Consider the following 16,676-nt stretch of genomic DNA (forward strand, 5'->3'; position numbering starts at 1 on the left):
GATAACTGCAGACCACAGTTTGTGCAGCTTCAGAGCTGTGTGTCAGACATGGCTGTAAGCAGCACTGGGGCCCTATAGGGGACTGTATTGTCTCCCTTCCTGTTTACCCTGTATACCTTGAACTTTAAATACAACACTGAGTCATGTCATCTGCAGAAATTCTTCGATGACTCAGGAATAGTTGGGTGAATGAAGGGAAGATGAGAGGATGAATACAGGATCCTGGTGGAGGACTTTGTCAGATGGTGCAAGCTGAATCATCTGCAGCTCAATATCAGTGAGACAAAGGAGATAGTGATGGACCTTAGGAAGACTAACCCTGCACTGCTCCTTGCCTACTCCTGATAGTGAGGATATAGATGTGGTGAGGAGCTACACGTACCTAGGGTGCACCTGGATTACAGACTGGAGTGGAGCACCAACACAGAGGCTGTGTATAAGGGCCAGAGTCACCTCTACTTCCTGAGGAAACTGAGGTCCTTTGGAGTATGCAGGCCTCTCCTTCACATGTTCTACCAGTCTGTTGTCACCAGTGCAATCTTCTATGTGGTGGTGTGCTGGGGCAATGATATCAACATGGGTGATATCCATGTATCTATAGCAAGGTATGGTTGCTTTTATGAGTTTGTATCTTAAAGCAAGATTTTGGTGAATGGTGTTTGACACTTGATTGTGTCTGTGTAAGTATCAGGTTGATTTAAACTATGACAGGCCTCCTGTAATGTGTTGGATTGTTTCTGGTTTCTCTGGGCATTTTCTGTATTTATTCTGTACATATCAATAAACTGATTAGAAAGGCTGGCTCTGTTATAGGTGTCAAACTGGACACCTGGAGGCTGTGGTAGAACAACAGAAAATCCTACGGAAAATCCTGGCAATTCTGGACAACGTTTCTCACCCTCTGTATGCCACCTTGGCTGAACAGACGAACACTTTTACTACCTCTGAGTGTCTCTTTGTATTTACAATACAAACAGCACTGAAACGTGTGAACTCATCAATGTACCATACTCCTTGTTGCAGTTCATGTAGATCTATGGCTATTTCATTGTATCCAGATGCAAGTGGCAGACCAACCACTTTTGACTTGTCTCACAGATGTCAATTATCTGCTTTAGAATGGAAAAATAATCTGCATCTTTGTTTCCTGAACTCCTGAGCAGTTTCTGAAGTCGAAGTGTGTTCTAACTGTTTGTGAAGCTTGAGCAACACTTCGCACTTCTCATCTGGGGTCACGTTCTGTGTGACAGTTAGTACTCCATTCTCACATCGATTCTCAGTGAAGTCTTTATCTAGAATGGTCAAACAGTAACATCCAGAGCTGGTGAGCTCGAGAGACACTGGCTGTTGAAATATCAATGCTCGGCCATTCTCCATATCTAGTACTGCTTCTACTTTCTTTAGGGAAGTTTTACTCAAGAGTAATGGAACGTTCACTGGTACCACCTCCGTTTCCACATAACATTTGGTCTGCCCAACTTTTGTAGGATTTTTCACTCTTTTGGTAGAATGTACAATCTTTCTATCTCCACATTTCGAATGCTTTGTAACTGGGTGTATCTGTGTTCACCAGTTTATGCACTTCATTCTGGGTTAGTTCACTTATATAGCTATCCTTTACATTGCAAAGTAATTTCTTTAGCCAAAGAGGGGTGAATCTGTGGAATTTATTGCCACAGGTGACTGTGGAGGCCAAGTCTTTGGGTATATTTGAGGAAGAGGTTAATAGAATCCTGATTAGTCAGGGCATGAAGAGATACAGGAAGACAACAGGAGATTGGGGCTGGGAGGGAAAATGGATCAGCCATGGTGAAATGGCAGAGCAGACTCAATGGGCCAAATGGCCTAATTCAGCTCCTATATCTTATGGTCTATCAAGCCACTTTTCTCCATACACTGTGTGCAGGCATGCTGTATCAATAAGCAGATCTTATAGATTATATCAAAATATCTGCATTAGTAAGTGATTTCTTTGCAAACAATATTATATGCCACTCTTCTACATATTCAGATCTATTATTTTCTTCTGTTAGTTTAACTTGTTCAGTTCTGTGTGGGCAGTTTTTTGCCCAGGACCAACAGCACATTTCTATCTCCTGTCATACTGATCTATGGACTTGTGCCAGGTAATGGTCCCCTCATCTGGTCACTCTGGGAACCACTCTAGTTTCTGCTTGTGAAGAATGCCGTTTCCTGGGGAACCACTCTAGTTTCTGCTTGTGAAGAATGCCGTTTCCTGGGGAACCACTCTAGTTTCTGCTTGTGAAGAATGCCGTTTCCTGGGGAACCACTCTAGTTTCTGCTTGTGAAGAATGCCGTTTCCTGGGGAACTACTCTAGTTTCTGCTTGTGAAGAATGCCGTTTCCTGGGGAACCACTCTAGTTTCTGCTTGTGAAGAATGCCGTTTCCTGACTCAAACTTTCCGACTGTTGTCTTGGCGACCTTATCTCCAAAAAAATCCTCGTCAGTGCATATTTCATAGATGCAAATGCAAGTTCTATACATGCAGTTAACGCTAGCTGTTTGTTCTTAATGTCTACACACACGGTAAACAACAACTTAAAAGCTAATACTATGTCAGGAAGTTCCATTTTGTATTTACGCCTGCAACTGTACTTTTGTTCAAAATCAATGATATAATCAGCCATATTTGAAGAACTGTCTCTGCAAATTTTTCGAAGTCTGAATATGCCTCATGTATCCGATCCTCTTCTTCCTTCAGAAGAACAGAGCCAAGTGCATTTATTAGTGTAGTCATACGTCATCTTTGTTCAAGTCTTCCAGTGAAATTTCCATGGTGGTCTTCCTGAAAGCGACAGTACAACTACAAGGGCCTGCTTCTTCTGAAGCTCCGTAACACCAGTCTATATTCCAATTTCATTTTTCTAGCTCTCTTAAGGCTTACTCTCGTCAAATGCCGACAGGATCCGATAGTCAGTAACCATCCTCTGCTAAAATGTTAACGCTCAAAACAACAAAGACAAGATCTTCTTTCGTTTTAACAATTTTACTTTCTCCATTCATGTTCGGTACACAGGCTGTCATTTTCTCATCCAACATTCCCCCCACCACCTTCGCGCGCATGCCCATAACAGGGAATGTAAACACGGCAATATAGCCCAAACAAACAGAACCAAACACTGCCCAGCCCAAAAACACAACCCTTGTCGACTTCAATTAGAAAATAATCTTCTCATTCAAAACCACTGATACAACAATGCTCTCATAGACAATAGACAATAGATGCAGTAGGCCATTCGGCCCTTCGAGCCAGCACCACCATTCAGTATGATCATGGCTGATCATCCAACTCAGAACCCTGCACCAGCCTTCCCTCCATACCCCCTGATCCCTTTAGCCACAAGGGCCATATCTAACTCCCTCTTAAATATAGCCAATGAACTGGCCTCAATTGTTTCCTGTGGCAGAGAATTCCACAGATTCACCACTCTCTGTGTGAAGAAGTTTTTCCTCATCTCGGTCTTAAAAGGCTTCCCCTTTATCCTCAAACTGTGACCCCTCGTTCTGGACTTCCCCAACATCAGGAACAATCTTCCTGCATCTAGCCTGTCCAATCCCTTTAAGATTTTATACGTTTCAATCAGATCCCCCCTCAATCTTCTAAATTCCAATGAGTATAAGCCTAGTTCATCCAGTCTTTCATCATATGAAAGTCCTGCCATCCCAGGAATCAATCTGGTGAACCTTCTTTGTACTCCCTCTATGGCAAGGATGTCTTTCCTCAGATTAGGGGACCAAAACTGCACACAATACTCCAGGTGTGGTCTCACCAAGGCCTTGTACAACTACAGTAGTACCTCCCTGCTCCTGTACTCGAATCCTCTTGCTATAAATGCCAGCATACCATTCGCCTTTTTCACCGCCTGCTATACTTGCACGCCCACTTTCAATGACTGGTGTATAATGACTCCCAGGTCTCGTTGCACCTCCCCTTTTCCTAATCGGCCACCATTCAGATAATAATCTGTTTTCCTGTTATTGCCACCAAAGTGGATAACTTCACATTTATCCACATTAAATTGCATCTGCCATGAATTTGCCCACTCACCTAACCTATCCAAGTCACCCTGCATCCTCTTAGCATCCTCCTCACAGCTAACACTGCCACCCAGCTTCGTGTCATCCGCAAACTTGGAGATGCTGCATTTAATTCCCTCATCCAAGTCATTTATATATTGTAAACAACTGGGGTCCCAGCACTGAGCCTTGCGGTACTCCACTAGTCACCGCCTGCCATTCTGAAAAGGTCCCATTTATTCCCACTCTTTGCTTCCTGTCTGCTAACCAATTCTCTATCCACATCAATACCTTACCCTCAATACCGTGTGCTTTAAGTTTACACACTAATCTCCTGTGTGGGACCTTGTTAAAAACCTTTTGAAAATCTAAATATACCACATCCGCTGGTTCTCCCTATCCACTCTACTAGTTACATCCTCAAAAAATTCTATGAGATTCCTCAGACATGATTTTCCTTTCACAAATCCATGCTGACTTTGTCCGATGATTTCACCGCTTTCCAAATGTGCTGTTACCACATCTTTGATAACTGACTCTAGCAGTTTCCCCACCACCGATGTTAGGCTAACCGGTCTATAATTCCCTGGTTTCTCTCTCCCTCCTTTTTTAAAAGGCTGATCATCCACAATCAGTATCCAGTTCCTGCCTTATCCCCATAATCTTTGATTTCGCTATCTTTAAGAGCTCTATCCATCTATTTCTTGAAAGCATCCAGAGACTTGGCCTCCACAGCCTTCTGGGGCAGAGCATTCCATATATCCACCACTCTCTGGGTGAAAAAGTTTTTCCTCAACTCCGTTCTAAATGGCCTACCCCTTATTCTTAAACTGTGGCCTCTGGTTCTGGACTCACCCATCAGCGGGAACATGCTTCCTGCCTCTAGCGTGTCCAATCCCTTAATAATCTTATATGTTTCAATAAGATCCCCTCTCAGCCTTCAAAATTTCAGAGTATACAAGCCCAGTCGCTCCAATCTTTCAACAGATGACAGTCCCGCCATCCCGGGAATTAACCTTGTGAACCTACGCTGCACTCCCTCAATAGCAAGAATGTCCTTCCTCAAATTTGGAGACCAAAACTGCACACAGTACTCCAGGTGTGGTCTCACCAGGGCCCTGTACAACTGCAGAAGGACCTCTTTGCTCCTACACTCAATTCCCCTTGTTATGAAGGCCAGCATGCCATTAGCCTTCTTCACTGCCTGCTGTACCTGTATGCTTGCTTTCAGTGACTGATGTACAAGAACACCTAGATCTTGTTGTACTTCCCCTTTTCCTAACTTGACTCCATTTAGATAATAATCTGCCTTCTTGTTCTTACCACCAAAGTGGATAACCTCACATTTATCCACATTAAACTGCATCTGCCCACTCACCCAGCCTGTCCAAGTCACCCTGCATTCTCATAACATCCTCCTTACATTTCACACTGCCACCCAGCTTTGTGTCATTGGCAAATTTGCTAATGTTACTTTTAATTCCTTCATCTAAATCATTAATATATATTGTAAACAGCTGCGGTCCCAGCACTGAACCCTGCGGTACCCCACCGGTCACAGCCTGCCATTCCGAAAGGGACCCATTAATCGCTACTCTTTGTTTTCTGTCAGCCAGCCAATTTTCAATCCATGTCAGTACTCGGCCCCCAATACCACGTGCCCTAATTTTGCCCACTAATCTCCCATGTGGGACTTTATCAAAGGCTTTCTGAAAGTCCAGGTACACTACATCCACTGGCTCTCCCTTGTCCACTTTCATAGTTACATCCTCAAAAAAATTCCAGAAGCTTAGTCAAGCACGATTTCCCCTTTGTAAATCCATGCTGACTCTGACCAATCCTGTTACTGCTATCCAGATGTGTCGTAATTTCATCTTCTATAATTAACTCCAGCACCTTTCCCACCACCGACGTCAGGCTAACCGGTCTATAATTCCCTGTTTTCTCTCTTCCTCCCTTCTTGAAGAGAGGGACATTAGCCACCCTCCAATCCACAGGGACTGATCCTGAATCTATGGAACATTGGAAAATGTTTACCAATGCATCCACGATTTCTAAAGCCACCTCCTTAAGTACCCTGGGATGCAGACCATCAGGTCCCAGGGACTTATCAGCCTTCAGACCCAACAGTCTATCCAACACCATTTCCTGCCTAATATAAATTTCCTTCAGTTCATCCATTACCCTAGGTCCTTTGGCCACTATTATATCTGGGAGATTGTTTGTGTCTTCCCTAGTGAAGACAGTTCCAAAGTACCTGTTCAACTCGTCTGCCATTTCCTTGTTCCCCATAATAAATTCACCGGTTCTGTCTTCAAGGGCCCAATTTTGGTCTTAACTATTTTTTTTCCCTTTCACATACCTAAAGAAGCTTTTACTATCCTCCTTTATATTCTTGGCTAGTTTACCTTCGTACCTCACTTTTTTCTCCGTGTATTGCCTTTTTAGTTACCTTCTGTTGCTCTTTAAAAGTTTCCCAATCCTCCGGCTTCCCACTCGTCTTTGCTATGTTATACTTCTTCTCTTTTATTTTTATACTGTCCATTACCTCCCTTGTCAGCCACGGCCTCCCCTTACTCACCTTAGGATCTTTCTTCCTCTTTGGAACGAACTGCTCCTGCACCTTCCGCATTATTCCCAGAAACACTCGCCATTGCTGTTCCACTGTCATCCCTGCTAGGGTATTGTTCCATTGAACTTTGGCCAGCTCCTCCCTCATAGCTCCATAGTTCCCTTTGTTCAACTGTAATACTGACACTTCCAAGTTTCCCTTCTCTCTCTCAAATTGTAGATCAAAACTTATCATATTATGGTCACTACTTCCTAATGGCTCCTTTACCTCGAGGTCCCTGATCAAATCCGGTTCATTGCACAACACTAAATCTAGAATTGCATTCTCTCTGGTAGGCTTCAGTACAAGCTGTTCTAAGAACCCATCTCGGAGGGACTCCACAAGCTCCCTTTCTTGGGGTCCAGCACCATCCTGATTCCTCCAGTCTACCTGCATGTTGAAATCCCCCATAGCAATTGTAGCATTACCTTTGCAACATGCCAATTTTAACCCTTGATTCAGCTTACACCCTACATCCAGACTACTGTTTGGGGGCCTGCAGATAACTCCCATTAGGGTATTTCTGCCCTTAGAATTTCTCAGTTCTATCCATACAGACTCTACATCTCCTGATTCTATGTTCCCCCCTCGCAAGGGACTGAATATCATTCCTCACCAACAGAGCCACCCCACCCCCTCTGCCCATCAGTCTGTCCTTTCGATAGGACGTATACCCTTGAATATTCATTTCCCAGGCCCTGTCCACTTGAAGCCGTGTCTCTGTTATTCTACAACATCATACTTACCAATTTCCAACTGAGCCTCATGCTCATCCACTTTATTTCTTATACTCTGTGCATTCATATATAATACTTTTAATTCATTACTCCCCTCACCTCCCATATCAATTCCTATTTCACTTGGCCATACTGTACGATCCCTTCTTGAGCTTTCTGCTCTGTTGATTCTGCTGTCTTTCTTTTCTTATTCTCACTTTCCCTTCATCTCCATCCTTATGTTTCCAGTTCGTCTCCCCCCCCCCCGCCCCACTACTTAGTTTAAACACACCGGTGTTGCAGTGGCAAACCTGCCTGCCAGAATGCTGGTGTCCCGCTTATTAAGGTGCAACCCGTCCCTTTTGTACAATTCATCCTTACCCCGAAACATACCCCAGTGGTCCAAGAATGTAAATCCTTGCTTCCTGCACCAGTTCCTCAGCCACACATTCAGATCCATTATCTCTCTGTTCTTGCCCACTCCAGCACGGGGAACTGGAAGCAAACCGGAGATAACCACCCTGGAAGTCCTGCTTTTCAGCCTTCTTCCGAGTTCTCTGAAGTCACGCTGTAGAATGTCTTTCCTCTTCTTCCCCACGTCATTTCTGACGACATGCACCACCACTTCCGGATGTTCTCCTTCACCCTTGAGGATTCCCTGCAATCGGTCCGTGACATCCTGGATCCCGGCACCAGGGAGGCAACACACCATCCTTAAATCTCACCTGTTGCCACAGAAACCCCTTTCTGTACCTCTCACTATGGAGTCCCCTACTACCACGGCTCTACCTGATGTACTCTTTCTGCCAAAACTTTTACGGTGGCGTTCTACCAACTGAAGTAGGCACAGTACTCTGTACAGAGTTCTTTAAAGTCAGTAATTTGAACAGCTATATCCTCTTTGTGAGCTGCAACTTCCGACCCAGCAGCTTCCCTACAGACTTTGGGGCAGACATCTTAGAGCCGCACCCCGCCATGACGCAGTTGGAATTCAAAGTTCAACACCTCCGCTGGGATACAACACAGTCTACACCCAGAACACCAGCAAAGTCAAAAAGAAACAATTCAAAGCCAAGGCAGGACGGGAGGGGAAAGAGGAGTGGATTGGCAGGGAAGTCTGGGCAGTGTTAAAAACCTCAGCGCTGTCCATGCAGCCGTGACAATGAAAGCTTTACCGGGCCAGTTTGCTGTTCCTCCAGCCGCTCCTAAGTCCTCTTCACCCAGTCGCCCTGGGCTAGGCACTCCGAACGGCAGCGGTTTTCCACTGTTACACATGGAATAAATCCGTCCCTACTCCCGGCAAAGTTAGACTCAAACTTTGGCAATCCATCAGCCGCATCCACTGCTCAGTGCTGAGAGACACAGGCTGAGAAACTTCACCAAACAGATTCCTTCCAGGCAAGGAAACTGTTTCGGTCCGCTGCTGAAGTAATAGTCCACACTCCCAAAGTCCAAAACCGACCTTTGGCAATTTTGCAGCAAATGTTCAACTTTAGGAGAGAGAGCTCCGACAATGTGAGCCTCTCCCAGAACCACCCTTCCCACATTGTGACCCCCCCCGTACCACCTCTCCAACAATGTGACCCTCCCCCAGTGTGACTCTCCCTCAGTAACACCACTCCCACAGTGTGACTCTCCCTCAGTATCACCCCTCCAACAGTGTGACCCTCCCTCAGTATTGCCCCTCCAACAGTGTGACCCCCCCCAGTACCACCTCTACAACGTGACCCTCCCCCAGTGTGACTCTCCCTCAGTAACACCACTCCCACAGTGTGACCCTCCCTCAGTATCGCCCCTCCAACAGTGTGACCCTCCCTCAGTATCGCCCCCTCCAACAGTGACCCCCCCAGTACCACCTCTCCAACAATGTGACCCTCCCCCAGTGTGACTCTCCCTCAGTACCACTCCCAGTGTGACCCTCCCTCAGTATCACCCCTCCAACAGTGACCCTCCCTCAGTATGGTCCTTACCACAGTGATATACATGTGATAAACAAATTTGAATAAATGATGGATTTGATTCCAATAATCTGAGGGACCAATTATCGAAACGTATGCTGGTTCACTGTGACAAAGACCATGAGGTACAGCGGGGGTACTGGAAGTAGAGCCAGCACTATGACACCAAGCTTGAGAGTAAGTGGAATTGGGTAATCAATAGGCCAGTATTTACCTTTGCTTGAACCTCTTTCAGCTGTTCATCAGTCTTGCATCCTTTGCTCCGTAAAATCTGGAATAGAGCACGTTTTCTGAGTTAATAAATGAAATGCAAGGCCTAGTGAAAACCATAAGCCCAGTCCCAGTGCAACTGTGCAGTGCTTGTGGGGGAGGGGCCCAACCGTCGCCAACACAAGAGCCGAAAGAGTGAAGATCAGCTTTCTTTCTCACATCTACGTTGAAGGGGAGAAGATGGCGGCGCGACGGCAGCACGCGCGGCCACTTCGGTGATGATGTCTGTTATCTGTCAAGTAGGGGACCGTGCACAATTCTGATTTGATGGACACAGACGTGAGAGCACAGAGGAACATCTGGAAAATTTCTGAAATGCCCGCTTCGCTGCCGCTGCTACTGTGTGGTAACTGGAATCTCCGGAGCAGAAGGCCCCGAATCCTCGGCTTTGCGAGTTTCAGCGGCCGGGGCGAGGTCAAATGTGCTCGGCAGAGGATGGCACTCGGGAGGCTGGTCGGAAGCTTGGAGTTTTCGGACAGATGGACTCAGGGTCAGCTGCTTCCAGGGCATCGGCAAGTTGATGGTGCCTGGAGGTTTATGGCAGGGAGTTTCTCCCTTTTGCCGCCTGCTATCAGGGACTCAGGAGTTGATCGACTCGGGGACTTTTGAGACTTTATTTACCGTGCCCATAGTTTGTTCTTCATCAAATTATGGTATTGCTTTGCACTGCTGTAACTATATGTTATAATTATGTGGTTCTGTCAGTGTTAGTCTTTGGTTTGTCCTGTTTTCTGTGATATCACTCCGGAGAAACATTGTATCATTTCTTAATGCATGTATGCATTTCTAAATGACAATAAAAAAGAGGACTGAGTGTTCTCATAATCTAATCTAAAAACGTACGGTGAAATGCAAAGTTTTATGTTAATGACAAACACAGTCCGGGGATGTGCAAGTGTTGCCATGCTTTCGCTGCCCACAATTCACTCATCCCAACTGGTGTGTCTTTGGAACGTGGGGGTGGGGGGGGGAAGAAACTGGAGCACTCAGAGGAATCTCACACAGTCAAGGGGTGAACGAACAGACAGCAGCAGGAATTGAACCCAGGCTGTGGGCACTGCCCTCCAAAAGGACCACAACCTTGTCGTGATTTGGAGGTTTGCATGCCTCAATGACTGGACAGTTATGATGGCTGGAGTCAAGGCTTTGTGCTTTGGCTCCTGGTAGGGTCATCCATGCCACACAGGTCAAAGGGTAGAGGCTAGATAAGAGTCGGCCTCTGGTCCTTCCAGGTTCAGGGGTTCAGCTCAGGGCTAACAACCCTGACTGGCCAACCAAATCTGTTACCGAAACAGCAATGAAAGAATCCTTCTACATCTGAGTGCGACGGTATTCCTGAGTCTCCACCCGGGACTTGCATGACTGACAGTAGTGAAAACTGAGAGGAAGCTACTGACACGATGAAGGAAGCCCTGAACACCACCAGAGATGGAGACCTTCATTACTGCCCCCAGTACCAGTGGCGTAACAGGCAGTAAGTATAAACCCTGGCACTGTAAAGTGTTTAACTAACTGCGACGTCGCCCATATTTCTATAACAGGCTGAAGAATGGGATATATATCTGTCTAAGATTTCTGACCACCCTGACTGTTTGCCCAATTTGAAATAAGAGGGAAGGGGGAATTGGAGAAGAATGGTTTTCTCGCAGAGTGTCAGGCACCTTTGGTTGCTCTACCCCTGTGAAGATGGAGGCATTGAGCACAACTGAGGCAAAGAATGACAAACATTTAAATTGCAAAAGGCTCGAGGGGTATGACGAGAGAGCAGAAAGTGGCATTGGTGGCAAGACTAGACAATCCACAACATACTGACGAGTGGAACGGGCCTGGATAAAGAGATTAGGCCATGCTTTTCCAAACGCTCATAAATCATCTCCCTAAAAAACCTCTCCAACCTTCCAAATGACTGACATGAGACTCAACAGTCCATAGTTTCCAGGATTATCCCTGGTTCCATCTTGAATAATGTAACAATATTCCCTCTGACTATCCCAATACCCTGCTCCTACCTCACTTCCCACTCCCCCTGCCTTCCTCCCCCATCCAACTTGACCTTCCCTCCAACCACACAATCACAAAAAGCTGCAGAAAATTGTAAACTCAGCCAGCTCCACCATGGGCACCGACCCCCGCCCCATCGAGGACACTTCAAGGAGCGATGCGTCCAGGAGACATCATCCATCACTAAGGACCTTCCTCACCCAGGTCATGCCCTCATCTCATCGTTACCATCAGAAAGGAGGTACAGAAGCCTGAAGGCATATACTCAACGTTTCAGGAACAGTTTCTTCCTCTGTGTCATCAGATTTCTGAATGGACATTCAACCCATGTATACTACCTCACTACTTTTTACTCTCTTTTATAATTACTTAATTATGGGTTTATAGAGCCCCTTCCTGCCCCCAGACCAACCACCCTCTCTCTCCTTTGAAACACTTCTCTCAAGCTACTCCATCCCCCCACATACCCCTCCATCTTTCTCCTCCGCCTCACCCCCATCCCCTTCCCATGTTCCCCCTTCCTCGTCTCCCCTCTCCCCTACCCCATCTTCTCAATTTCCCCGTTTCACCTTCTCCATCTCCCCTCACCACCTCCAACGTCTCCCCTCACCCCCTCCCCATGTCCCCTCCTCTCCATCGCCCCCTCACCACCTCCCAACATCTCCCCTCACCCTCCTCCATGTCCCCTCCTCTCCATCTCCCCCTCACCACCTCCCAACGTCTCCCCTCATTCCTCTCCTCCTCTCCCCTATCCCCGGTCACTCATTTACAGAGCGGAGGTCCCGGTCCCAGTCCGCCTGGCTCACATGGAGCCCGAACTCCTGCAGGAAGATGTTGTCAGTGTAGAAGCAGCGGCAGCTGTAGAAGCGCGGCCGGCGACTGGCAGCCTCCGAGCTCCGGGAGCAGCCCGACGCCATCCCAAACCCCTCGAAGCTGCGGGTAGAAGTCCCGCTCCGGCCGGACCGCCGGCTCCGCTCCAAACGTTCCGCCACCTATTGGTTCCGCCCAGCCGCCGCCGTCCTGCCATGGCCGGCGACAAGTGGAGCGTCGCCACCCAGACCGAGCGGCAGCCACCCCCGTCCCGGGGCTCCGAAACCGCCGAGCGCTACCGCCATATCCAGCGCTACCTGTCCCGGGGCGTGTACAGTCCGAGCCTCGGGCCGCTGCGGCGGAGGAGCGTCCGGCGCTTCGCCGCCAACTTCACCCTGGACCGTGAGTGAGGGGACGGGGAGCGGGTATTATGGAAGGTGGGGCCGTGGTGGAATAAAACCATAAGATGTAGGAACAGAATTCGGCCATTTGGCCCATCGAGTCCGCTCCGCCATTTCATTTCCCTCCCAGCCCCAATCTCCTGCTTCTCCCCGTGTCGCTTCATGCCCTGAAACTCAACCTCTGCCTTAAATATACTTAAATATTTGGCTTCCCCAGCAGCCTGTGGCAAACAATTCCACAGATTCATCACTCGCTGGGTAAATAAATTCCTTCTCATCATTCTAAAAGGAGTGCCCTCTATTCTGAGACTGGCCCCTCTGGTCTTAGACTCTCCCATCATAGGAAGCATCTTTGCATCCACTCTATCGAGGCCTTTCACCATTCAATTTGGATTTTAATGAGGTCACTCCTTATTCTTCTGAATTCCAGTGAATACAGGCCTAGAGCCATCGAATGCTCTTCATATGACAAGCCAATCAATCCTGGAATCATTTTTGGGAACATTATTTAAACCGTCTCCATTTTCAGCACATCCTTTCTAAGATAAGGGGCCCAGAATTGTTCACAATATTCCCAAGTGAGGCTTCACCAGTTCTTTATAAAGTCTCAACATTACATCCTTGCTTTTATATTCTAGTCCTCTTGAAATGAATGCTAACATTGCTTTTGCATTCCTCACTACAGACTAAACCTGCAAATTAGGGAATCCTGCACAAGGACTCCCAAGTCCCTTTGCACCTCAGATTTTTGAATTTTCTCTCCATTTAGAAAATAGTCTATGCTTTTATTTCTTCTATGAAAGTGCATGACTGTACACTTCCCCACACTGTATTCCATCTGCCATTTCTTTGTCCATTCTCCTAATCTGTTTAAGTCCTTCTGCAGTCTCCCTGCTTCCTCAACACTACTTGCCTCTCCACCTATCTATGTATCGTCTGCAAACTTGGCCACAAAGCCATCAATTTCTTCGTCCAAATCATTGACATATAACATTAAACAAGCAATCCCCACACAGACCACTAGTCACCAGCAGCCAAATAGAAAAGGCTCCCTTTATTCCCACTCTTTGCTTCCTGCCAATCAGCCACTGCTTTATCCATGCTAGAATCTTTCCTGTAATACCATGGGCTTGTAGCTTGTTCAGCAACCTTGTGTGTGGCACCTTGTCAAAGGTCTTCTGAAAATCCAAACACACGTCATCCACAAATTCTCCTTTGTCTATCCTGCTTGTTATTTCTTCAAAGAATTCCAACAGATTTGTCAGGCAAGATTTTCCCTTAAGGAAACCATGCTGATTTCAGCCTATACCATCTGGTCTAGGTGACTTATCTACTTTCACACCTTTCAGTTTCCCAAGAACCTTCTCTTTAGTTATAGTAACTTCACTCACTTCTTCCCCCTCCCACCCCCGACACTCTTGAACTTCCAGCTTACTGCTAATGTCTTCCACAGTGAAGAATGATGCAAAATACCTATTCAGTTCATCCGCCATTTCCTTGTCCCTACTGTCACCTCTCTTTTACACTTTATATATCTGAAGAAACTTTCGGTATCCCCTTTAATATTATTGATTAGCTTACCTTGAGAGGATCAAGGGAAAGAGGGGGTAAATAGAAGGGGTAATGAGGAGGTTGTGGGCAGTGGCAAGGGAAGAGAAGGGAAAAGGAGATGGGGAAGGGAGGGGGAGGCCATGTCATTCTGTGACAGGTTGCCCCCTCTCTTCTCAAATTCAAGTTCAAGTGTATTGTCATCTGACTGTACATATATACAACCAAATGAAAACAACATTTCTCTGAACCATTGTGCACCCACAAAACATATCATACACATCACTGAAAGCAAAATCCAGGTTGAGCACCCCTTATCCGAAATGCTTTGGGCCAGAACTGTTTTGGATTTTGGATTTTTTCGGATTTTCGAATATTTGTATCCATATAATATGATTCCTTGGGAATGGGACCCAAGTGGGATCACCAAGTCTACTTACATTACAAATACGGCTTGTATGTATACCCTGAAGATAGTTTTATATAATATTTTAAAATATTTTTGTGCATGAAATGATAATGTCTACATTGAACCATCTGAAAGGTAAGCTATCGCTACCTCTGCTGCCCCGGTGGACAGTCAATATCTGTTTGGCATCACCACCACTCCCAACTTTGAATTTATGTGCTACCGGTAAGCAGTCTTTGTCTCACACACCAATTGTACTGATGCAGCCCTTCAGCCTGTTAGATTTTCATCAGTGATGATCTTGGCAAACTCATCAACGAATTTCCCTGCATGAACAACAGACGTCCTATCTCCACAAATATTTTAAAAAATTAATGCTGTGCTTTTTCTTACATTTCTGTAACCAGACTGCTGAATATTCACAATTACCTTCAATTTTCTGCTTGTCACGATAGATCTTTGTTTGTTTCATCATCATCATCATCATGGCTTGGTTTCGCAAATGAAGATTTAGGAAGGGGGCTGCCCATGTCTTCTGCAGGCTTGCTGGTGGCTGACGAGGCCAATACGGGACAGGCAGGCCTGGCCACAGCGGCTGCAAGGGAGAGGATGGTTGTAGACGTGGGCGCGTCCTTCAGCCTGCGCAATGGTAGTTTAGGTGGAGTGCAGTGTGCGCAGTACTGGCCCCACCCTTTACACTCGGGGTTCATCTGCCATAGCCTAGCAAGCTGGGACGGTGACAGCGAGGTCCTTAGGTCATAGGATTTACGTCAGAGTGTCCTTCTCCGAGGTGGATGGCCTGACAAGGGTTTGGATTCAGAGTTGTCCTTCTCTTAGGCTGGCTGGCTGCCAACCAAGGCTAATGAGCCCAGCCTACCCATCCAGTTATACCGCCGGACACTCGGTCACGCCATGACGTAGTAAGCTCGGTGGAAACGGGGGGCACTGATGAGAAGGTGTTGCTACGGACGCAGTAATGTAGGAGAGGCCATTTGCAGTGGCCTCCTGCCTAGCAGGCCAGCCAGTGACCACGCGGTGATCACTACATCGGGAAAGGAGAGGCGATGTATTGTGCGTTCACTTTCCCTGGGTGAGCGGGACATTAGGCCCAGACCTCACCCACCCCCCCAAACAGCAACAAACAGCATATGCTCATTCTGACGCTGACGAATTTAATACACAAATGAAATCATCATTTTTCACTTTATGCAGTGTTTTCCTTTTTTTCATCAGCTTCTGGTCATTACATGTGTGAGCTCAGTTCTCAGAATTCCCTGTGGTGCACAGAGACCTGCGTTTTGCCTAGGAACCTTTCCAGCACTTTGTGAAATTTTCCATTTGTGACATCAGCATTCAAAAAAAAATTGTCTTTCTGAGGTTTTTTGGATTTTAGAACTTTGGATAAGGGGTGTTTAACCCGTATTACGATGAATAAGTTAATAAAATATAATTCAAAATGCATGTCGTGCGCAGCATAGGTAAACAGTAAACTGCCTGCTATCCTAGTGACAAGACCTCGGTGGTGGCAAGGTATTCATTAGTCTCACAGCCTGAGAGAAGAAGCTGTTACCCAGTGTGTCAGTCCTAGTCCTGATGCTCCTGTACCTCCTTCCTGACAGTTGTGGGTCAAAGAGATTGTGGGATGGGTGGTAGGGATCTTCAACACTTTCAGGTAAATATCACAAATAGCTGGCAGGGAGACCCCAATGAACCTCTCAATAGTTTTCACTATCCCTTGTGGAGTGAAACAATGCCACGGGGCACAAACTGTAAATATAATTCGACAGACAGCTCATCTTCAACTCTAAGGGGTGAATTGTGAGGAATTTGCTTTTAACTTATTTCAGTATCTGGGATGTGACCAGCACATTATTGAAAAAAAAATTGAAATGTTCCCACAACAAATGGACTCAC

General features: G+C 46.4%; 1 protein-coding gene across 1 annotated transcript in view; it reads right to left on the reverse strand.

The window, feature by feature from the left end:
• ogfod2 (2-oxoglutarate and iron-dependent oxygenase domain containing 2) overlaps positions 1 to 12,575 on the reverse strand; it is a 36,103-nt gene extending 23,528 nt beyond the window's left edge. The window contains exons 1-2 of the mRNA XM_063074036.1: positions 12,365 to 12,575; positions 9,538 to 9,594 (exon numbers count right to left, since the gene is read on the reverse strand). Coding sequence (XP_062930106.1) covers positions 9,538 to 9,594; positions 12,365 to 12,511 — 204 coding nt within the window. The 5' untranslated portion in view covers positions 12,512 to 12,575. The remainder of the gene's footprint in view (positions 1 to 9,537; positions 9,595 to 12,364) is intronic.
• Positions 12,576 to 16,676: the final 4,101 nt, after the last annotated feature.

This window comes from Mobula hypostoma, chromosome 21 (genome assembly GCF_963921235.1).
Source record: "Mobula hypostoma chromosome 21, sMobHyp1.1, whole genome shotgun sequence".
NCBI classification, from domain to species: Eukaryota; Metazoa; Chordata; class Chondrichthyes; order Myliobatiformes; family Myliobatidae; genus Mobula; species Mobula hypostoma.